The 24,378-nt window shown below is 42.0% G+C and overlaps 1 protein-coding gene across 2 annotated transcripts in view; it reads left to right on the top strand.

The window, feature by feature from the left end:
* The window catches only part of TIC40 (hydroxyproline-rich glycoprotein family protein), a 105,047-nt gene that overhangs the window by 28,887 nt on the left and 51,782 nt on the right, over positions 1 to 24,378 (top strand). The window contains exons 3-8 of one of the 2 annotated variants that reach the window (XM_087692773.1): positions 16,415 to 16,526; positions 16,665 to 16,722; positions 16,846 to 16,863; positions 17,378 to 17,660; positions 17,757 to 17,842; positions 17,961 to 18,027. In XM_087692773.1, coding sequence (XP_087548899.1) covers positions 16,415 to 16,526; positions 16,665 to 16,722; positions 16,846 to 16,863; positions 17,378 to 17,660; positions 17,757 to 17,842; positions 17,961 to 18,027 — 624 coding nt within the window. Of the gene's footprint in view, positions 1 to 16,414; positions 16,527 to 16,664; positions 16,723 to 16,845; positions 16,864 to 17,377; positions 17,661 to 17,756; positions 17,852 to 17,960; positions 18,028 to 24,378 lie in introns of both variants that reach the window. The other variant, XM_087692771.1, reaches the window with a different exon arrangement.

Below are 24,378 nucleotides of genomic sequence, written 5' to 3'. Positions count from 1 at the left end.
TTGTCCTTATGCAGCTGGAATTTACTCAAAAAGGATGAAAACCAACTGTTCATAGAATATGTATTTTGGAACATTTCATTTTTGCAACTTTCCATCTTTTAATTGATAAAGAAATACTGAGAGGGGCAACGGTTTTCGGGGCCAATCTGGTGTTGAGTGAGGGAGTGAGGTCTCTGTTTGTGTGTATGTGTGAAAAGACCAAGTGTTAGTTGAAGGAAGTACCGCTTTATGTGAGTCATAGACCGGTTTCAGAGACACTCGACTCTTTTGGGTAAAGTTAAAGACTACAAAGAAGGTGGGGCAATAGTTAAATTTGAAACCTCTAATGGTATGTAGGATAGACTGAACGCTTTGACCTTCATTTAACAATTTGTTGCAGCCTACCTTGAGGGAGATATTTCGAAGCCTTTGAAAGTGTGCAATGCAATCACTTTTTAAAAAGGAAATGCACTTTAGTGATGGACAACCCTTTTGATGCAAGGCAAGGCATTGACAACTTGGGTGCAATTCAAACAAGTTTTCTGTTTTCAATGGATCACAAAGACTTTTGAAGTGGATGTGACAACAACTTGGCACAATTTGGATGCAATTTGTTGTGCTGATTTGGAAGAGTACACAAACAAATTCTAGGCAATTTTGTTGGTAGTTAGCTCTTTTCATGAGGTCATGATGGCCAAGCAAACAGAGACCTAATATTGTGGTGTACCCAAAGAAATTTGTGACTATTGCACCAAGACAAAAGTGGCTAGCAGGGCACAATTGATTGAAAATGCAAATACAACTTATGCATTGATGAAAGGACATGTCACAGGATTTAAGGTCAGCAAAGATGCTTCAAAGAACAATGCTGAAAAAGATGGTTCATGGCGAATGTGTATTGATTACCGTGTCATGAACAAAAACACCATTAAAGAGAGATTTCCAATACCAAGGATTGATGATATCCGTGATCGGTTAGAGGGAAATGTAATCTTTAGCAGAATAGACCTTAAAAGTGGGTATCATTAGATACGTGTAAGGGTAGAAGATCTGCACAAGACAACTTTTAGGACCATTTTTGGATTATATAAGTTTTTGGTCTTGCCATTTGGGCTTACAAATGCATTTGTGATGTTTAACCGCATGATGGATCGAATTTTTCGACCCTACAGGTCTTTCATTGGCACATTCTTTGATGACATCATAGTCTTTTTAAAGAATGAGGTAGAACATCGGATGCATTTGACTACTTTGTTTAAGGAACTTAGAAAACACAAGTTGGCTATTAATGCAAAAAAGAGTGAATTCTTCATGTCAAAGATTCGCTTCTTAGGACTCAAAAGATGGTGTTAGAATAGATCTTGCAAAAGTGGAAGCAATACGCAGTTGGCCTCATTTGAGAACCTTGCATGATGTAAGCGGTTTTTTCAAGTTGTGTTCGTACTATAGAAGGTCCACACCACTTTGCTGAAATTGCTTCACCCATTCAGGGAGTTTCATTTACATAGGCTAATAAGGAAATTGCATTGCAGCATTCAATAAGCGGAAAAAAAAGCTTACTTTGGATCCAGTGTTGATCTAGCTAGATCTCTGAAAAGCTTTTGTTATTCAGTGTGATGCTTGTGGGAACAACATTGGTGCAGTTCTAATGCAAGAAGGCCATGTTGTGGCATATGAGAGTAGAATTTTACAGGGTACTGAGAAAAATTTGCAGGTGTATGAGAAAGAGTTGCTTGCTGTAATTCATGCTCTTTCCACTTGGGAACACTATTTGCTAGGGGTTGGTTTTGTTGTATAAACAGATCATCCAACTTTGTGATATTGTATCACTCAGACTAAGTTGTGTGAGAAACATATGCAATGGACCAACTTTTTATCCATGTTTCACTTTCAGATAGTGCATGTGGAGGGTAAAAAGAATGTGTGGCTAATGCATTGTTTAGGAAACCATAGGTTTCAATAGTGTCTATAGCATATTACAATGAGTTAGATGAGATGAAGATACAATATCGAGAGGATGAGGATTTTGCTAGAGTCTATGATCTGTTATTAGATGGTCAACACCATGAGCACTATACTTTTAGAGAGGCTTTCTTATGATGCATGATCGATTATGCGTTAAGGGCCAAGGTTATGGTTGAAAGTCATGTACTTCCGTATGTAGGGCATCGTGGCATTGATACTACAGTGAAAGTGGTTGAAACTTTCTTTTATTGGCAAACTTTGAGACGTGGTGTAGATGACTTTGTGCGTACATGTATTGTATATCATGTTGGGATAAAGGTTCTTTATTACCTCCATGTATTCTACACGTGTCATGAGGACATGTATTTTTGAAATCTCACTTAACATGTGGATTAATTTTTAATCACATGATTAAGTAAATGATGCACATGTGAGGTGCAATTGGGGTTAAATTAAATTTATGAGCTCGGGACTCCAAGAAATCATGGGATGTCAAAGGCAAAAGTTGCTATAAGTTATGCCGCACAGATACTTGGCTGTATCTGGTGCCAGTTGTTGGCCTAGGTCATATATTTGGCCATAAGTATCAGTCGCGGATGACACTAAGGAAGTAGTGTTTAATGGTACCTAACGCCAATCTGATGGTTAAAGATGGTGTAGAGACACTCGGGAATGGAAGTTGCCTAGCCAATTTAATTATTGCTCTCAGATTATTTTTCAAGGCACTGAAAAAATTATTAGATTAATTTTCAGTATTTTAAGGTTGAAAATTAATATTTAATTATGAAAAATGTTGGGAAAACCATTTGGGAAGGTTGCCACTTGTGAAAAATGCCCATGCAAGACTGAAAAACGTCATTAGAGGTTGGAGAGAGGCATTTCTATAAATTCAGCTTGCAAGAGACAGGGAGGGGAGGCTGCTGGTCTGATTTGCAGCCATTGAAGGACCTTTTGAGGCAGTTAGGGGCGAAAGAAGACCAATCAACAGCAGGAGACAGCATCTACAGACTGTTGAGGTAGGGCAGTAGCAGTAAATGAGTGATTTTCTTCAGTTCTTTGCATCTACATGTTGTTGTGGTAGGGCAGCAGCTGCACTTGACTGATTTTCAGTCATTCTTCGCGACAAAACTTTGAATTTTCTCTCTCTACAGCTTTCCAAGGATCTCAGCATTTGGACCCTTGGAGGCTGAGAAATTGCAAAATTCTTTGCTGTAAACCCTAATTTACAGCAGAAATTAGGTTTAGCAGCAGCCTTGGGAAGCATGCCAGAAATTGGAAGCTCCAAGACTTGGATTCAACAAGGTTGAAGGTGAATTTCAGCTGAATTCAGGTGGAGGACTAGCCAGCCATAGAATTTGGGGCATTTCCATCGTCTATGATGTGGGTGAAGGCCAATTGAGTGCCCGAATCAAGGGGCAAAATAGATTGAAGACTTGCTGGTCACTTTGGACAGCAAGGGGAGTTGAAATACTGAAAGGGATTGGGAGAATCCCATTGTAAGTCAACTTTTTCTTTAATAAAGCTAAAGAAATACTGAAAGGGGCGCCAATTTTGGGGCTAATCGGGCGTGCATTGTCCAAGATCAATAGGTAAATTTATATTTTCAGATTTGCATTTATTGTTTGCTGCTGTAATTAAGTTGTAATCATGGATTTACCACCCTATCCGATTAGGAAGGTTGGTTACAACATGTGTATTATTTAGTTGTACATGTGAATGCACTCTTACGTGCCCTAAGTATGAATACATTTTATTTTGTAAACCAACACATTGTTGGTACACCCAAATCAGATCGTACTCTCTCTTTGTCACTCTCACTCACCGCACACTCCTTCAGCTGCAACACTCTCTCAACAATTGGTACCAAAGCTTAGGGTACAAGCCGACAGTCATTGCACACAGTGCAGTCGTCATCGATATTGATGGATCAAACGGGCTGCTGAGGTTAGGCGTGACGAGCAAGCACAAGGACTATAGGCGTAGGCGATAGGTGCAACGAATAGGTCGTCCTGCAGAAGGCCTGTGTAGCACACAGGTCGTGCTGAAGACCGAGCAAGGGTCTAGCCGAGCGACCAATGGGTAGGCGCCAGCAGGGGTCTAGTGAGCGACCAATGGGCGTTGTACGTGGCGACATGATGCGGGTCTCTCCCTCACCTCCCCCCCCCTTCTCGCGTGCGGGTTTGTTTTTAAATCAAGAAAATTTTCAATCTTACTTATTCTCTTGGCTCTAACAAGGGTTCACACGTGGAAGTACAATTTTCAGACTTGTGCTCACACGTGGAAGTACAATTTTCAGACTTGTGCTAATTTGAGCGTGGAAATTTGGGGCTTTTCCTAGATTTGAAGTTGTTTATGCTTGACAATGACATTTGTGTCAGAAATTGCAGACATTATGTGTGTTGACCTCAGTTAAATTGGGAATTTAGCCAAATTTTCGAAATTTTGCTCATCCGAGCAAAATTTCTTGACATTGGATCCGGAAAAATTGGGGCTTTTCATGTATTGATGTAATTTTGCTCATCTAGGTCAGATTGGCTGACATTTATGCATTGTTGGACTTGGAAATTTGGGATTTTGTGCAGAATTTGGTAAATTTCTGCAGTATTTACCCATGTGGTGGTTGGTTTATGTAAAAAAAAGTAGAGGTTTATTTTTGTTTGGGCAAGAACAGTAGCGTATTTGCTGGTTCAGCTTGTGCTTTTGCAGTTCAATGCATTTACTCTTGTGTTTGTGATAAAAATGGTTGCAACTTCTTCTAGTTTTGACATTAAGAGTTTGATAGAAATCAAATGGTTTGATGATCAGGGCTTTGACCTTTGGAAAGATCGTATGTAGGGCATATTGTTCTTAAAGGATTGTGAGGATGCTTCACAGGAAGATAAACCCGCACAAATGTCTGATGCAAATTGGGCCAGAGTCAACAAAAAGGTTGTGGCTTATATAAAGATGGGTGTCATTGATGACATTTTAACATACATTAAGGGCTTAGATATTGGTTATGCAATATGGGAGAAGTTGAAAACTACCTATGAGATCACCACACTTGTTAATCAAGTGCATTTAATGTGCAAGTTGGTGAATATGCGATTGGATGAGTCCAAGCTTGCAGCTGAGCACTTGAGTGTATTTATTGGTATTTTAAATCAACTTAAGGATACTAATTTGGATTTTGATGATAAGTTGAGGGCGATTTTTTTGATCATGACACTACTTGATTCTTGGGAGACCTTGATAGTTTCTCTCAGTTATAACCCCTATCTCTCATATGATGGTGTGAGGGGTTCAATCTTGAATGAAGAAATTAGAGGTAAGTCTAGTGGAAAAGGCAGCAACTCAGCTTACAATGTTAGAGTCAAGGCTGGAAAGAAAAATGCAAATGTTGGACAGAGAAGCAGAAGCAAGAGCAAAGGAAAGGAAAAGAGTGATATTACTTGCTATTAGTGTGGTCGGAAGGGCCACAAGAAGCCTGATTGCAAGTACTGCAAGAAGGAACAAGAGAGAAATAAGAATGCAGGAGACAAAATGAAGAAAGAGAATACGATAGATGTATCTGAGGCAGTCAAAGGCAAGGAAAAGGCCAATGTGGTCTCTAGTGTAGTCATAGAAAAGCTCTGTCATAGAGGAGCTCTCAGATGCAGAGGCTGATGTATTATGTGCAGTTGATTATGATGCCCTTGTATGTCACATGCAGGATATGCAGATTACCAAGGCTGATGTGATTGATGCACTTTTGTCAGTTGATAATGGTGTCACTCAGGCTTGGATTGTAGACTCTGGTGTCTCTTTCCATGTAACTCCTTGCTTGGAGTGTTTTGCTTTGTTTAATGAAGGCAGTTATGGAAAAGTGTATCTTGGAAATAACCATGCTTGCAGCATTGATGGGATAGACACTGTACACTTGTCTTTGGATAATGGGCAAGAGCTTGTGTTGAAAGATGTTAGATATGTGCTTGGGATCAAGAAGAGTTTACTATCTGTTGGTAGCTTGACTTGCATGGTTACACTACATTGTTTGGTGGTGGTTTGTGGAAATTGAAAAAGGGTTCCATGCTGATTGCAAAAGGAACCAAGAAGGGCACTTTGTATTGTTTGCACTGTACAACTTTGAATGACAAGTTTCTTGCAATTGCTGAAATTGGCTGTCATTTGGAGTTGTGGCATAAGAGATTAGGCCATATGAGCCAGAAATGACTTGATGTCCTTACCTCTTTGAAGAGGGTTGATGGAAAAGGCTCTAAACTTGACTTTTGTAATGACTGTCAGTTTGGAAAGCAAATGAAAAATTCCTTTTACTCTGGTGTCTCTCGTAAGTCCAATGTCTTGGACTTAGTGCATTCTGATGTATGTAGTATGTCCATGAAATCGTTGGGTGATATTGGATATTTTATCTCTTTTATTGATGATTGTTCGAGGAGGATTTGGGTTTATCTGTTGAAAAAGAAAAGTGAAGTGTTTGCTGTTTTTAAAACTTTTCATGCATTTGTGACCACGCAAACTGATAATGGCGGTGAGTTTCACATCTACTGAGTTTAAGTCTTTTTGTGACTTGCATGGAATCAAAAGGGAGGTTATAGCTCCTTACAGCCCTTCTTCAAATGGGGTGGCTGAAAGATACAATAGAACTTTATGTGAAAGAGTGCGGTGCATGCTGTCCACTGCTAATCTTCCTCATGAATTTTGGGGAGAGGCACTTAAAACCGCGGTTCACATTTACAACCGCTCTTCAAACAGGTCCTTAAATAATGGCATCCCTGAGGAGGTTTGGTTTGGCAAATCGACCTCATATGACCATTTACGGATATTCGTCGGTTGTGATGCTTTTGTGTATGTTAGAGATGAGTTGAGGAATAAACTTGACCTGAAATCCACCAAAGGCATTTTCATGGGCCATGGTGATGAGGGTGAATTTGGCTATAGAGTGTGGTTATTACCATAGTCCAAGAAATTGTTCGCAGCTGTAATGTTGTGTTTAATGAGGCAAAGTTGCTGAAGAGTACTTTAGCCTCTGATGAAGACATGAAAAATGTCAAATTTCAGAATTTGCACCTATTACTTCAAATGATGAGCCTCATGATGCTGTACCACAGGCTGAAATTGATGATTAGCTGGTTATTTTTGAGCCAAATGATGATGGACAGCAAATAGAAGGAGGTGGCCATGGACAGCAAGATAGAATTGCTGATTATGAAAATGCAGGTGCTGATAATGAAAATGAAGGTGCTGTACAGCATGAACAGCATGCTGAAAATGGCTTACAGCAGCTAATAAATGCTGAAAATAACATACCTCCAGATGTAGATTCCATTCCTGAGAATGTAGATCATTGGATATGCAGTTCTACATGCTTAAGAAGGCAGCCACATAGGTATGATCCTTCTTTGTATTATGGGATGCTTACAGATGAGGGTGAGCCTCTTACATATAAAGAGGACAAGTTATGCAAATTCAGCAGTAAGTGGAAGCTAGCTATGCAGTAAGAGATTAAATCTTTGTATGCTAATGATATTTGGGATCTTGTGCCGTTGCCCAAAGGAAGAAAGCCTCTTCCAAACAAATGGGTTTACAAAGTAAAGATAGTTGATGGGAAACCCAAGTACAAGGCAAGACTGGTTGCCAAAGGATATGCACAGAAGGAAGGGAATGACTTCCAAGAGGTCTTCTCATCTGTTGTGAAGATGACCACTTTACGTGTGCTTTTTGCTCTCACAGTTGTATTGGATTTAGAGTTGTATCAAATGGATGTGAAAACAACTTTTCTACATGGTGACATTGATGAGGAAATCTACATGAAACAGCATGAGGACTTTGTAGTTCTTGGAAAAGAGCAGTTGTTGTATAAGCTAAAATGCAGCTTGTATGGGCTGAAGCAAGCACCACGGCACTGGTAGAAAAAGTTTGACACTTTTATGCTCTCTCCTGAGTTTACATGCAGTCATGCAGATGATTGTTTGTACATGAAAAAGGATACAGATAGCAACCCCATCATACTTGTTTTATATGTGGATGATATGTTGCTAGCTTGGAAAAGAAAGACTAGCTTGGATGCTCTTAAAGATCAGCTGAAATCAGCTTTCTCCATGAAAGATTTGGGGAATGTAGAGCATATATTGGGCATGAGGATTCGTAGGGATAGAATGTAGAAATTGCTGTTCTTATCTCAAAAGAAGTACATTGAAAAGGTATTGGATAGATTTAACATGGCTGAAGGTAAGCCTCTTGGGGTGCTCTTATCTCCATATCTTAAGCTTAGTAAAGCCAACAACCCAAAAGATGACATGGAAATCAATGCTATGATGGGAGTACCTTATGTATTAGCTTGTGGCTCTCTTATGTATGTTATGGTTACTACTCTTCCAGATATTGCTCATGTTGTGGGAGTTGTCAGTAGGTTTATGTTAAATCTTGGCAAAACACATTGGGAGGTTGCCAAGTGTATTCTTCGATATCTAAAGGTACATAAAGAAAGTATATTTGCTATGGGCAGGGTACACTTAGTTTGTAGGGTTATTGTGATGCAGATATGGCAGGTGACTTGGGACACTCGCAGGTTCCCTAGCGGGTATGTCTTTACAGTTGCTGGTGGGGCCGTTTCTCGGTGCTCCAAGTTGCAGAACATCGTAGCACTGAGTACTACTGAAGCTGAATACATATCAGCTATTGAAGCTTCTAAGGAAGCTATATGGTTGAGTAGACTTGTAGAGGATCTCATGATGTCTATGAGTACTCTAGTGTTGGGATGTGATAGCCAGAGTGCTGTGTATCTGGCTAAGAATGCTATGTATCATTCATGCACAAAGCGTATAGATGTGTGATATCACTTTATTAGACAGATTCTTGAAGATGGTCTAATCACATTGATCAAGATCAAAACAAAGGATAACCTTGCAGATGTTCTCACTAAAAGTCTAAGCAAGGCTCAACATGAGCATTGTATACGACTAGTGGGAGTTGGCTAGAGATTCACTTCGGACCTTTAAGTGGGAGGAGTTGGGACAAAGGTTCTTTATTTACCTTCGTGTATTGTACACGTGTATTATTTAGTTGTACATGTGAATGCACTTTTACGTGCCCTAAGTAAAAATACATTTTATTCTTTGTGTATCAACACATTGTTAATACATCCAAATCAGATCGTACTCTCTCTCTATCACTCTCACTCACTTGCTCACCCCTTCACTTGCAACATACTCAACATATCAAAAGGTCAAGTTTTACTGACAAAGTGCACTGGGTTTCTTGCAGCCCTTGCCTATTCCTGATAGACCGTGGAGCAACATAGCCATGGATTTTATCTTTGATCTTCCGTCATCTCGTGAGAAATTGATGAAATACAGCTATTTGTAACTAATTTCGAGCATATTTTAGTAATCTAAAGAAATACCAAAAGGGGCGCCAAGCTTTGGGACCAACAAGTGTTAATGTGTGGTACAGGAGCACACTCTAGCTCCAGTTGTGTGTGGAGTTTTATTGCTGAATTTATTGTTAAGCTGAATTAAGTGTTTGCTAAAATCTGGTTTATTGCCCTTTGGGCTTTCAAAGGTTGGTTTTAGTGATAGCTTCCATGGTTGTTTGAGTAGGGCAGTAGCAGTTTTTTAACATTTTCCATGATGAAACTTTACTTTCTCTCTTTCTTCAGCATTTTCTTATCCTATGGCCATCTCTCAAGTTATCTTAGCAAAATCTAGCCATTTGAGTCATTAGAGGTGGAGATTTGAAAAATCTTTGCCATAAATCCTAATTTATAACAAAAATTAGAATTTGATAGCCACCTCAGGATGTGTGCTCAGAATTGAGAGCCTAGGATTTGAATTCCAAGAGTTATAACAAAGAGTTTTAGGAAGATTGAAGAGGCCAACGGGGCAATATCAGATTTGGGGCTAAATTTGTCTTTTAAGGAGCAGAATCCTCCAGCAAAGCAAGGGGAAAATTGATTTGGAGGCTTGTCAGTCAGTTTTGATAGTAAGTGGCACTTGGATTAGTGGAGGAGATCAAATAATATTAATTATACCCTATCCATTTGCAATAAAAGCTAAGGAAATACCGCAAGGAGCGCTAGTTTTGAGGCCAATAGGTTGTCCATTGTCCAATATTAAAGTGGTAACATTTGCATTTTTAGTTTATGTGAATTTTATGTTTGTTGTAATTGTTGATTAATTAGGTCATTATCACCTTCTTCGAGGAGGAAGGCCGGTTTCATGGACTTGGCAAAAGTGGAAGTAATACATTATATGAAGTTGACCTCACTTGAAAAATTTGCATGGCGTATGTAGCTTATTGGAATTGTGTTTGTACTATTGTAGGTTTATTTACTGCTTCACCTTTTCAGGCTTTGTAGAAAGTGGGTTTGCCTTTTAAATGGGCTCCAAAAGAAATTGATTATTGTAGCTTTTGAAAGGTTGAAAGAAAAGCTTACTTGTGGTTTGGTGTTGATCTTGCTAGAGCTCCAAAAAGCTTTCATTTTCTAGTGTGACGCATGTGGGAACAACATTGGTGCAATCTTCATGCATGGAGGACGTGTCATAGCTTATGAAATCAGAGTGTTATAGGATGTAGAAAAGAATTTGTAGATCTATGAAAAAGTGTTATTGATGCCTAGAAGCTTGTTAAGAAAGCTCTCCAAAAGACTCAGACAAAAAGCAAAAGAGAGCCACATATTGTTACCGTAGGGCCTTAGAGTTTGCGGAGGGTGATTGGGTTCTTTTGCACTTTGAAAAGGCTAGATTAAGAAAAAAGAAAGAAAAGGCAAGGAAAGTTTATTTTTAAAGCTAAGCATGCGTTACTATGGTCCTTCTTAGGTACAATAGAAGATTAGTGAGGTGGCTTATAGTTGATGCTTTTTGATCATTGGAAGGTTCACAATGCACTCTATGTGAGTTTATTGAGACCTTTTTGTGAGGGTGTGCCTGTGATGCTATTGATGAGGTTTAGTTGAAAGTCGAGGAATTGGATAAGATCTTCATTTCTTGAATATGTTTTGGCACATAAGAAGAGAAAGGTTAAAGGTAAAGTTTCTCATCATTATCTTTTGAAGTTTAAAAACTATGCACCCTTGTGTGCAAAGTGGATTGTTGTAACTTTAGGTTGAGGCATTTCAATTGGAGCTAACCTTGGTTGTAGCTCCATCAGGCTCAACTAACTGCAAGTCTAGAGTATTGCTTGATACTTGAGAGGGGGTAGCACTTCCACTTCTTTTGGTTAGATACACTTAGATATCTAGGGGTCACTTGGTGTTCTTTATATTCACCTAAGGTACTATATGCTCAGAATATATTTGCTCTGGGACCTACTATGATTGATGTTCTAGACACTATGTATGTTGTTATGTAGTTTTTTATGGATGCTTACCATGACACTATCGTAATTTTTGGGCAACTTTAATTCTGACACTTGTGGACATGTATATGACAACAGCATGTGTACATGTTGCTCGTCTCATTTTTTGATGTTACTTGCTGGTGTACTTTTTGATATGCCTTTGGTTTATACACGCATGCAATTGGGGTCAATTGCCGGGTTTTAATAGGAGTTATGTCATGAGAATGACAAAGGGGCTTAATGAGTTAATTAAAATCTAATTCTAGTACCCGTAGCTCTTGGCACAACAACCATTGCACTAGCAATGAAAGATTTGACATTGAGGCATGCCATGGACACAAGGTGCAATGTGAAACTTTCATTGTTTGGACCTTAGAATTGAGTTACATTGAAAGTTTCGCTTGGTAAGTAGCTCACTTAGGGCACTTAAGTTATTGAGCAAACGGTGAGCTTAAGTTTGGTCTAGCCAGTGCTTAATAAAAAATGTGATTTGATTTAGGGGTAATTGGTTATTCATTTAGAAACTTGATCTTGGCTACTTCGGGATCCTTTCTCTCCAATTCTTGTTTTTGAAAGAGAGTTTTTCAGCCATCCTGAGATGTTGGACAATTGGGAATTAGTCTCTTTCTTCTCCTCTCTCTCTCTCTCTCTCTCTCGGCTGTGCAAGCTTTGTTTTACAGGAAATCAAAATTTGAATTTGGGTGTAGCATGCCTTGTTGAAGCCTCTTAATTGGGGTCGCCAAACGATTGAGGATCTGGGGGTACATTAGGGCAAATGTATTCAGACACGCAGGTCTGATTTCCAGCAACTGAAAGCATTAAATTCAGTATTCAATCTGAGGGAAAATGCATGTCAAATATTAGGGTTTTTGGACAGCAAGTTTATAGGTCTAGATCACTTTAGTTTGATAGTAATTTGAAGGTGCATTGGTTAGGGCAAAGCTCTAAGATTGTTGGACAATTAGGGGTGAGGCCTTATTTGTTGAATCAGATTGGTGTGGGATTGAGATTCGTGAGAATTCTTGATTGATTGCAGTGTGGTAGCAATGAGAGACCATGGATACACTTTCCAATGTCATGTTGGTCAACATTGTAGTGATTTTAACTTTGTATGCTTGCAGACATGCTGGTTTGAGGGTGATAGATTCAAAGCTCATTGGTCAAGGTTAGTAAGAGCAATTGAGGACATAGCAATTGGAGCGGATTTAGTTCATTAAAGAGCTAGGCGTATGAGGAATCATGCAAAGAGGGTGTTGGTTTGTGATAGTTGTGTTGAAGGCATGGGGCTTCAAGTGGTTTTTGTATAAAGGCTCATCTTCAATATAAAAGAAATACCATTAGGGACACTCACCTTGAGGGCCAATTTGGTATTGTCTATTGTGCGAGAGCGCTCTAGCTCTCAAGTTCTTTGTGTCTTTTATTTTCTTTGCTGAATTGAATAGTGTGTATGCTGTGAGTTTACGCTCATAGCCTTATAGATTAGATCTACAAGCTAGTTTTAGGGGTTCCAAACCCAATTCGTGCAGGTAGCTAAGGTTGCTTTTGAGGTAAAAAGCATTGGTGAAGATGTCAACCACATTGCAATTCTTAGGGATATATCTCATGGGGTTGTGAATTTTTGACTTAATGATCTTTGAATAGTAAAGTTGAGACACATAAGTTATGTACATGTGTGGTGTACGTGATAGCTTAGGTTGAACGTGTGTCATGATGATAGGTGATCTAGCTTGGGCAATGGGGGACATTGATACAAGTTTTATGGTTAGGTGTTGCAGTCCTAGTGGGGGTGCTTGGTGACAAATCTTGGTCAAGGACGTTGAATGGCCCCTCGAAAATGACTTTTGGTGTCATGGGGATTAGGGAATGAAATGATTCAATGCCTCTAATTGAGGTTTGGATTGGGGGTGGGTGTGGTCAAAGTTTGGGGAAGGGCATGTATTTTTCAATTTATTGAATTATTATTGATTGGAAGTAAGTCTAGAGGTTGAGTTTGCATGGGCAGGTTTGACACTTAGGATTCAACTATGTTTGGGAGCCATGCAAGGCTGTGTGAGGCCATTTTTCGGCAGATCTCAGTGCGGAGGGATCATAATTCACAGCATCTGATGCAATTCTAGAGCAAATGGCAGTTGCGGAACCTGATTTTGGGTAGTTTGACAGCGGAAGAACCCTCACCAATTGTAGGTGACAAATTTCAAGGCTATTCAGCTACTGTTTGGGCATTTTTTGTGCAAGAAAATATCAGAATATCTTTATTTTCATGAATAAGTGTGTATATTAATATATGGAAATATCAGAATCTTTCTCCTCTACTACTTCTCTCTCCCTCTTTGCATGTATTGCTTCATATATCTGTCCTATCATCCTTATGTTGTATCCTTGTATGGGCATTGTCTTTTACAATATATCACTTTTTATCTTTTACTACGTCACATTTTGATGTCTAGTGGTGATTATCATTGTACATGGTTTTGTCTCATAAGCCGGTTTTGGCCTCAAAATGTGTGTGTGTGTGTGTTTTCCCATCTTCCCCTCTCCTTGCCAATTGAAGCCTTATTAGTGAATTTGCAGCATTTCAGCAGTAAATTTGCTGATTACAGACTTGACTTTAGTAGAAATTAGGGTTTGCATCTTGTCTTGGAATGCATGCCAGCAAATCTCAGCCATGCATGATCTCTCTCTCTCTCTCTCTCTCTGTGTGTGTCCTGCTTCTTCTCTCACATGTGACATCAATTTTAGATTCATGTTGGATGTGGTGATAGAAGTTGAAAATTGAGCCTCAATTTGGACCTGAAGTGTTGCTGATTGGGAGCGGCTGATTCCATGGTTTAGGGTTTGAATGACTGCTTTGGGATATGTGCATGCATGCCCTAGTGTTTGGGGAATGTTGTGGATGTAAATTTTGTTAGTAGACAACAGATCAGTCAGATTTTGGAGGCCTACAGGAGGGCTGATTTGCATGCAAGAGGAGAATTTTCAATTTGGGCTCCCTTTGTTGTGAAATCAAGGGGCAAATCGGACGACAATTGCTGCGGTCATTTGGGACAGCTAAAGATTCCAAATTTCGTAATAGATTGCTCTTGCTCAATAGAGGAATTTGGAAACTCTTGGACATATCACTTGAGTTCATGGTGAGGCCCACCAAATTCTTGGGGCATCTTGCCTTTCTCTTGGTTGTGCAACAAGATGTTGGAATAATGTGAAAAGAAATATGGCAAGGGGCACTTGCGTTTTTGAGACCAATCAAGTGTGAGCTCATATCAATTTCTTGAAGGCATTCTAGCCCAAAGTGTTAAAGTGCTGAATTGTCAAATTAATATTTATTTTATGAATTTGTTGCTTGTTGTGATTAGTGTTATTTGGCTCCAATATACTTTAGAGAAGTTACATGTTGCTTGATCTACTTTTGAACCAAATGCTAATGAATCTTTATATGTGTAGACCTCAATGGGGACTAGGTTTGGCGCTTTGCTTGTCAACATAGAGGATAGTAGGATGCTGCTATGAATAACGTAAATGATCTTGCAGTTATGGCAAATAGAGTCTCCATCATGGGATGCTCAATACTTTACCTATATAGATGATTCTATAACCACATGTTGCTTTCCACTAGACTAAGAAGTCTAGCTAGAACTAAGAGGGAAGTAGAACCCACAATGAGCCCTCCTAGTATCAATATCTTGGTCCAATTTGAATCAATTTCCCTCAAATACTAATCCTCACACTATGATAATGAAAATTCTCAACTAATAGGTTTTCCTAATAATTATACCATAGTACTTGTATGTTTGTGTACCAATGAGATCATCTTTCAATTTCTCCACTTTAATGTTGAATTTGCCTCCTTTGTAGAAGGATGACCTTGAAGAGCATAGAAACTAAAAGTGACGCAACTATGTTTGTTATGGGTCTTAATAATATGGGCTTGGATCAAGTCAATTTAAAAACTCTATTGAAGGGAGATCAAGTGTGGTGAATGATTGCATTGAAATTTGAAAATTTTCTTGATGAATGTGATTCATGTCAGATATTTCTGGGAATCTCATACCTTTTCAACGCGCATGTCTTCTTTGTTTTGATCAAGAGAGATAATAAGTTGGTTCCATATGCTTACTTGAGTAGGGTTTGAGGTGTCAAGACTCAAGAGATGACTAAGCGTACTTAGTTTGTATGTAAGATGTGAGGTTTTAATTGCATACTCAAGAAAAGACAAGAACACCCAAAGGTGGAAATGATTTTCTCATGGAAGTTAATATGAGATTATACAAGAAATAGACTTTGATAGCCCAAGCCATATGCTATCCAACACACTTCACAAGTTGTGTGAAAAGCATATGCGATGGGCCAAACTTTTATCCATGCCCATATTTAGGTAGTGCGTGTTGAGGGTAAAAAGAATGTTGTGGCTGATGCATAGTGAAGGAATCCACAGCTTGTAGAGGTGTCTATAGCAGATCATCATGAGCTAGATGATACAAAGACACAATATATAGAGGATGAGGACTTTGCTAGAGCCTACGATCTATTGTTACATGATCAATGGAATGAGCACTATACTTTCTAGGGATGGTTTCCTTACGATGCGTGCACCCCCGTATGCAGGGCATAGAGGCATTGATGCTACTATCAAGGGGATGCAATTTATCTTTGGCTCTTTGGGTTGGGCCATGACTTTGCATGAGTTGTGGTGGACGATGGATTGATTAATGCGGCAAGTTTGTGTGCACATTCAAGTAATTCGAGTTAACTAAACGGTAATGTGAAAGTTTTGTTTACTTTATTAAATTTAGGCATGGGCCAAAGTTCTGGGCTGAGACATTATCTTTCCTTACTTTACTGAAGTTGGTCGAGCAAGATGCCTACAATGTGATGTCTGATCAAGAAAAAGTGTTCTAGACATGATGATTACTGCAGCACAACACTGTTTTATGCAGGAGGTTCAATATTCTCGTCTAACAAAAATTCTTCTGGAAAAAGGAGATGTTTAAAGGGCTGTAAGTGTTGATAGCGAATGGGAACAATATGGAGAATAGAGTTGAGAGGGGCTTTGACACTTGAAAACTGTCTGGCTGTTTGTTCTTCGGACCTTTTCTTTTTTCTGAGTCTTAATCTGTAGTTTGGTGTATCTGGATTCATACTACTTTTTGTATGACAGGTGAAGATCTAAATAAAGTTGTGTTTATTGCAAACCATTCAAGTGCTGATGGAAGGGCTCAAACAGCTACGGTGGCGCCATCTTCACCCTTTCCACCACCTCAACCTCAAATGTAGGTCTTGTGTGCTGCCAAGCTGCCTGATAATCTCGTTTTTCTTACATTGCTATGTGTAGGTTCCTTTCAACTTGTGGTTTTTTTGCATTGTATTTTTTAGATTTTTTTTTACAAAGACTTTTCTTTCACTTGCAGTGGTTCACCTCTTCTCTGGATTGGGGTGGGTGTTGGTATTTCTATTATCTTTTCATGGGTAAGGTTCAAAACGATTGAATGTGCTTTAATCGGATCCTGTCATTATTGCTAGTTGTAAGTTTGTTCCAACCAATGCTTCTATAAATTTCTTAGCTAATTGTGTCTATTTGTGTGTCATCAGGCAGCTCGGAAAGTTCAGGTAAGAGTTGTGAACTCTGCAACATGTTCACTTTGATTCTTGTTATGAATTCCAAGATACTCTGAAGTCTAATGGCTGGAAAGTCTGACATGTCATGCTCTCAAGGTAAAGACATTAGAGTTGTACAATATGCATATAATGCTTGGTTATGTTGGACCTTGGCATAGCAACATCTTGTGGTGAAAGTAGGGATAAGGTGTCTTATGTTGCTTGGAAAGTTAGCTTCATGGGCATGTCAAGGCAGGGGCTGTAGGTTGCTTCATGTTTTCTCTTTAAGTTGTTGGATGATTTTGGAAGGTTGAGCAATGGTTGGTTCTAGTCACATCTAGCTGCATCTTTTAGCTACACCTGATTTTAATTTTAACAGAAGTTGAAACATAGTGAGCTGCCAACCTGAATGTCAAATATAGCGCATATTGCAAGGGTGGTTCATTGTGATACTTTCGTTGATGTACTGGAATATATTTAAGAAGATTCTTTTTGCACTGATTATTCTTATGTTTGGCATTTACAGAGTTACGCGATGCAGCAGGCTTTCAAGTCTATGATGCAGCAATCAGGACAAGGTGCCAACCCCTTTATGGCAGGGCCAGGGGGGAACCTATTTCCTGGACAAGATTTTAGTCCTTTTGCCGGACAGGGAGCAAAGCCATTCAACTATCCTTTTCCTCCTCCTCCAGCTACTGAACCACAAGGTGCTTCAACAGCAACTGTGGACGTCACCCCAAATCCAGTCTCATCACCAGTTCCTGAAACTCATATCACTATACAAGAGCAGCAGAAAGCCAGGAAGCCAGGTAGCTCTGCAACTTTCATTTAAACAATCAAAAAGAGATAAAATTTCAATTTGCAGGTGCAAAAATAATGATGTATTTGTCTTCTTTTATGTGCAGCATTTACTGATGTGGATGTGAAATCACTGGAGGAACAGCCAAGGTTGCAGGAGGAACAATTCCCACAGCAGTCAATGGCCGAGAAAGTAAGTGAGGTACGAACATGTGTCAATAGGGGGTGTTGAATATGTATTCTAGATAGTAGAACATCAATATTTTGTAGTAAGTATACTCGGATTGGGTATTGGATGCATGTATCTGCAGGCTGATCAAGCTGCTGGTGCTACAGACTCCAGCAGCTTTAGAAATGAGACTGCCACAACAGAAAATGGTGAGGTTTTTTTTTGGTCTTGCACTTGAGATATTTGCTTTTGTAACACATTGAGCATTTTTTATGAATTCGACTTTATGGGTTGCAGAACTAGGCAATGAGATTAATTTTCTTTTCTTTGAATGACCAAATGACTCAACTATTTGGACATTTTAAGAGTCTTCTGCCTTGCATCTGAAATTGTATTAGAGTCTCTTCACTTAAGTTTCAGGGCAAGCTTTTGTATGATAGTGACTTTACTAATGATGTCAATATTTAACATAATGTTTAGATCATCACATTCATTCGCTTCATCTGTGGAAGAGAGGATGGGCTGTGACATGCAGAGCAGGAGACTGAGCTACAGGTTTGGGAGAGTTACAGGCTCTCGATGGATCCCAGTTAGTGGATGTTAGACATTGATTGGCAGTCCGAGTAGGCCTGCCTACAGAGACTATACTCAGTTGCCAGTGGCTTCCATGGTCTGGGTTATGCAGCAGGAGATCCTCCCTTGTAGGAGAGAGAGGATAGGCAGAAATTCACTCGGGAGTCAGAGTCAGAAGATCCCCTAGACTCCAGTGGTTCCCCCCCTTGCACGAGGTTGCTCGAGTTATTAAAGAGGAGATTTGCCAGAGTCTGTTTTGAAGCAGGTATGGGCAGAGAAGCCACACTGGTCTGAGTGACTCAGATGGTTTCCATGGGGACCCTTTAGTGGAATGTGCTAGGATTCAGTGGTTGGCAGCATTGGAACCTCGTAAGTCAGGACTTGCATAGAGCCTTGGTAGGAGGATCTGTTGATTTCTTCTTGATTCAGCAGCACCACCACTCAGCAGCGAGTGTATACAACTGCGGCAGGAAGTTCTTCCATGACAGAGCTTTACTTGCTGGGCTGCAGCAATTGGTAAGTCAGAGATCTATGCAGGAGTCTGCATTTTTATAGGAGAGCAGTGAACCCAGATGGTGCAGGATTGGGGTGTTCTTGTCCCAAGGAGGTCCTTTTGGATTTCCTTGAGAGTTGATGATGCAGTTGTCAGAATGCTGACTATTTATGCTCCCGGTTGGTCAGCTTGGAAGGAAATGTTTTTAGTCTCCACCATCAGGTAGTCTTTATCACTTGTTGACCATTGGATAGTGGAACAATACTTCCGTATGGTAGAGGCTGCTGCATTCTGCCAGGGCAGAGTATGACATAATGAAGGAAGTTAGATCAGAGTACAGATACCATGTAAGGGCTTTGCTTAGGACACATGCAAGAGACAGGGTGACCATAAATTTTCGGCACCATGTGGCCCAATCACTCTATATAGGGACTTGGGTGAGCAAATGGTTCTTTTGCTCAGGGCCCTTGGGAGGTTTGACAGGTGGTATAAATTATGAGGCAACCTTGCTTGGAAGCTGGATCCATGACCAGACCCCTAGATTATGAGAAAGACATGGAGAGAATTTGACAGAGCATGAAGAGGGTTGTCAGTGTGTCACCAGTGGCCCTGCCTTTTGGCACAAGTGTTTTGGAGAGGATGGCTGGGATGGGAACTCCTTTTCGAGTTATTTGGACCATACCTGTATGATTTGTGGAACCAACATGTGCAAATGGTAATGATTTATATGTTGTCATTGTAGCGAAACACCTATGTGCTGTTTCTAGGGTTAGTCGCACGAATGTGAACTTTGTGCTGCCTATGCGCATATGAAGAAAGGTTAATGATATATTTTGCAGTGCTCAAGTAGTTGATAGTTGAAACTTAAAAATATAGAAATATTTTGGATGTGTGAAAGTTCTATGGCCATGTGATTCAGCTGGGGGCACAGGTTCATACTTATTTCAACTTCCATGCTTGTATGTGTTTGCTTTATGCTGGACTATCACACTCTGGGAATAAGGACCTTACTATATTACTTCTTGATTTATAGAAAGCATATAGTGAACTCAAAGTAGGAGTTCTTGGAGAACACCATACTGAGGATGGGGTTTCTAGGGCAATGGTTCTGAGGAGAGCACTTTACTTTCAGGTCATGGTCAGGCCCTTATCAGTGGGACCAGAGGAGAGCATTCCAGCACACAGAGATCAATGAGACATAGTTGTTCTCTTCCTCTCATCTTGTTCCCTTTTCTAGCAGAAGCTATGAGGTTTTCTTTCTTTAAGAGAGAGATTTACAAACATTTAAGGTATTAGGTCATGTTGAGAAAGGGTAGGGTTTGCAGAAACACAGTATGTATGGCAAACACTGTGACAAAGAGCTCAAAATCATAGAGGAAGCATGAAGCAAGTTTTTTTTTTTGTTTCCTTGTTTCCCATAACTATGTTTCAGATTGCTGCAAAGATGGTACGTTTGCTGCATTTTCAGCTTGGCCAACGTTAAACAATGCATCTAGTTGACTAGCCTCAATCTCTCATTCACCAAATGTACTAAGAGCACCGAATGGGTTGCCAAACATCCCCATTTGCATACTTGGGACCATTCCAATGTGAATATATATGGGATTTTGCGTTCCACCAACCATTGCAAGATACATTTGACCATGCATTCCATGCATTCTTTGGATGCATACGGCTCCACCAGCCATTATAGGATGCATTTGACCATACTTCCATGCATTCTTGGCCACATAATAAATTCTTGCCATGCATACCAAGAGGAGCAATACCATCGTGACCAACCACTACATTAAACACAGATCTTGCACCTTAGATTTCCGGCAAATCCTTGTGTTGCATGGTTGAGATTCGAAGTTGTGCTTCTCGAGACAACTGAGAAGGCCCAAATTTTGCAGAAATTTAGAGCTGTACAAGCAAATTCACTAGTGGAATTCTTTTAATTCATTGACGAGGCTTCAATATGAGAGAGAGAGAGAGAGAGAGAGAGAGAGAGAGAGAGAGGGGGGGGAGTGAGAGAGAGAGAGAGAGAGAGAGAGAGAGAGAGAGAGAGAGAGAGAGAGAGGCTTGGAATTGGAGAGAGAGAGAGAGGAGAGAGAAAGCGAGGTCGCGGACGGCTATGGAGGAGCTCGATCTGACGCTGACTCGCCCCTGTACCTGTGCTGCTGCTATCTGCCGCCGTCTGGCCGTCGCCCGCAGGCCCGTCGCCTGCCTCTGAAGCTGCCGTCGCCCGCAGGCCCGTCGCCTGCCTCTGAAGCCCGCCGTCGTCAGCGCCTGTTCGTAGCCGTTTGCAGCCGCCGTCTGGCCCGTCGTCCTTGCTTCCTGCCTGCAAACATCCGCCTGCGCGCGGGCGCCTCCTTGTGGAGGCGCAGGTTTCGCCGCCGACGCCCGTGTTGGCCAGGGCAGCCCGTCGTTTCCTGCAGGTGCGAGAGAGAGAGAGAGAGAGAGAGAGAGAGAGAGAGAGAGAGAGAGAGAGAGAGAGAGAGAGAGAGAGAGAGAGAGAGAGAGAGAGAGCTCGGCTCGATGCGTTTCCTGCGTCGGTTGCCCTTGGCGCCGCCCTGACCTGTCGCATGTCGCTACCCCCTGCGCGCCCTTCGTCGCCCCCTGCCCTGTCGCCCTTCCTCGCCCCTTGCGTGACGTCTTTGACCTGCCTGCGTGCTGCGCCGCCCTGCCCTGTAATTTCTTCGCCATCCTGTCCTGCGTGCCGCCTGGCCCCTTTCCCCAGGGCAGCGCAGGCCTGACTGGACCCTGCGTGAAGCTGGGGACCTGCAATCCGACCCTGCGCAGGATCGACCTCGCCTAACCTAGCTCGCCCTCTGCCAGGACGAGTGCGAAGACAGCAGTATGGCTGGCCTGGATATGGATTTTCTTGACCGGACGGTGGCAGCCCTTGGCCCTGATTCCGATGCAGAGGAGCCGGAAGATATGGTGCCATGCACGGAGGAGTTGCCGCCGAGTTCTGAACTGCCGCCTGCCGGCAAACGCTCCAAGCATACTTCTGATGAGCCAATGAGTCCTCCGGAACGCTCCTATGCGCAAGTGGCCTCTGATCCTGTGGATTCACAGGAAATTGACTGGGAGCATTTGCTGGACTTTGCCAATACTCTGCTCGGCGATTATGTCCAGCATAATACTGAATCTTTTTCTGTTGCGGGAACGGATGATGTGCTGGAAGCCACGGTGGACCCCAAATCAGTCTTGCGATCCTTCTCGGTGTTTTATGACCGTGCAGTTATACTTTTCTTCACTGGCAGGATCCCAGTGCTTTCGCATATTCGCCAGTGGTTGCACCATTTATTGCAAGGGGAGTCTGTTGAGGAGATCTTCCTTGGACCTCGCGGCTTTTATGAGGTGCTGCTGAAATTGGAAACGCATCGAGCCGAGCTCCTGTCCAAGTTGCCACTAGTCTTTGATCGCCGCTTGGTCCATGTTGTGCCATGGTGCCCCATGGCCGACTTCCAGCGTCTGCTTCAACGCGAATGCCCGGTGTGGGTGGAGGTGGAAAATTGTCCGGCGGTCTATTGGCCCATGTTGAAGGATGCGATGGCGGTTGTGGGAACAGTGCTGGTTCCCCCAAGCCTCAGGGCGCTGAACCGCAACCGTTTATGCATGCTATGGGACACGGCCAGGAAAAGGCCCGCGTGGCTTCGCCTCAATTGTTCGGGCATGCATCCTTTGTATTTTCGCTTAAAATGGGGCAACTTTGCGGGACACTGCTTTTCATGTGGTAAATTGGGGCATTTCATGGCCGAATGCCCTGGAAGGCAATCGTCTGCGGAGGATGCGCAGGTTGTGCTGCCCAAGGATGACATGGTGCTTGATGCCACGCCCCAGGAAGCCCTTCAGTCTCCTCATGTCATGGATAAAGGCAAACAACAGGTCCTGAGTGTGGATTCCCGTCGCACTGACTGGATTGAGGCACGTTTCCAAAAAGGTAAAAAGTTGGATGCAGGCCTGGCGGATCCTGGGCCTACTGCTTCCCAGGATTCCGTGCGCACGTATACGTGCCGGAAAGAAATGGCCACTTCACAGCAGGCTGCGCGTCCTACGGCCCCGTCTGCCCCCCGTAATCAGTCTCCAAGGAGAGTCTATACCGACGGACCCAAAGGCCCACCTGCCAAGCTGGCGTTTGATGCCAAAGGTAATGTTATTACACCCTGGGATCGGCGTTATCCCCGCCCCTCTCCCAAGGCAGTGGATTTCCCTTCTACCTCTAAAGCAGGTCGCCAGAATTCTTTTGCAGTATTGGCTGATTTTCTGGATGAGGGTGTCCTGGATGCTCTCGCGGAAAAGGTGAAATCGAGGCAGCAGGCGCCTCGTTCCTGACTTCCTTCTTTGAGGATACATGAAGATAGCCACGTGGAATGTGCGAGGCATTTGCTCTCGCCATAAGTAACATGCCATGTGGACCATCTTGCATGAGAACTAGTGGGATGTATTGTGTGCAGTTGAGCACAAAAGTCACGGTGAAGCAGGAAAAGTGATGGATTGTCATGGATTCCGTCTGTTTTATGCAGGGACCCATGCTACGCACTATTCGGGCGTGCTGATGATTGTCCATGAGAAATATCAGCCTGTCCTTGTTAAAAATGATGTGCAGGGCCGCTTTCTGGTGATCGAAGTCTTATTTGAAGGAGAGATTTTATGGCTGTTGGGCCTCTATGCTCCGAATGATCCCGCATCCCGACGGGATCTTTGGTCCACTTTGCAGGGCTCCATGTCACTCGGCCGAAGGGGGTTTTTGATGGGAGATTTCAATATGTGTGTTGACTCTTCTCAGTCCACTTCAGCGCATTCGGTAATGGATACGCCGGAAAGCCGGGTGTGGAGTTCCTTTGTTTTGCACGTACTTAAGCAAGATCTTTGGTCGTGGCTTCACCCTTCTTTTTCAGGGTTTACTTTTCATTCCGCACAATATGCAACTACCTGGTCGCGACTGAACAGAATGTATATCATGCAGGGGGATGATTTTCTTCCCGAGATGCTGGAAATGAAGGTCTTGCAGCAATATGCGTTGTCGGACCATTTCCCCCTCCAGCTTGAGATGCGGGCACAATCTATTGCACCTTTTGTGCAATTGCTGGATAGGCTCCCTTTACGTTTCAACTCCTCTTATTTGAAGCATTCAATTTTCCAGGGCTATATGCAGCAGTCGATTGAGAGGTTCTTATTGGACTTCGCCTCTGAGGGCTTGCCTTCATTTGCACGGCTGCTCTCTAATGTGCAGCGGGTTGCTCGACAGTATGGGATCCATCATGCCTCGCTTTGCCGCCGACGTCGACATGCAGCAGAAGACTTACTGGCTTTGGTCTGTTCCTTGCTTCTCGATTCCCCAGATGATGATTTTTTGCTGTCACTGGAGAGGCGGTTGGCCCATCTTATTCAAGTGTTTCAGTTGAAATCGTATCAACAGGCCAAGCTGCACAACTTGACTGACACATTGCAAGATAGTGCCTGCCAGTCTCATAAGTTCTTTCGCGCCTTGCATGCGTCTCCG

This window comes from Lygodium microphyllum, chromosome 14 (genome assembly GCF_053477565.2).
Source record: "Lygodium microphyllum isolate KBCC chromosome 14, Lygodium_microphyllum_v1.1.10, whole genome shotgun sequence".
NCBI classification, from domain to species: Eukaryota; Viridiplantae; Streptophyta; class Polypodiopsida; order Schizaeales; family Lygodiaceae; genus Lygodium; species Lygodium microphyllum.
Note: the sequence above shows the minus strand (reverse complement) of the source record. Positions and strands in the feature narration are given on the sequence as shown.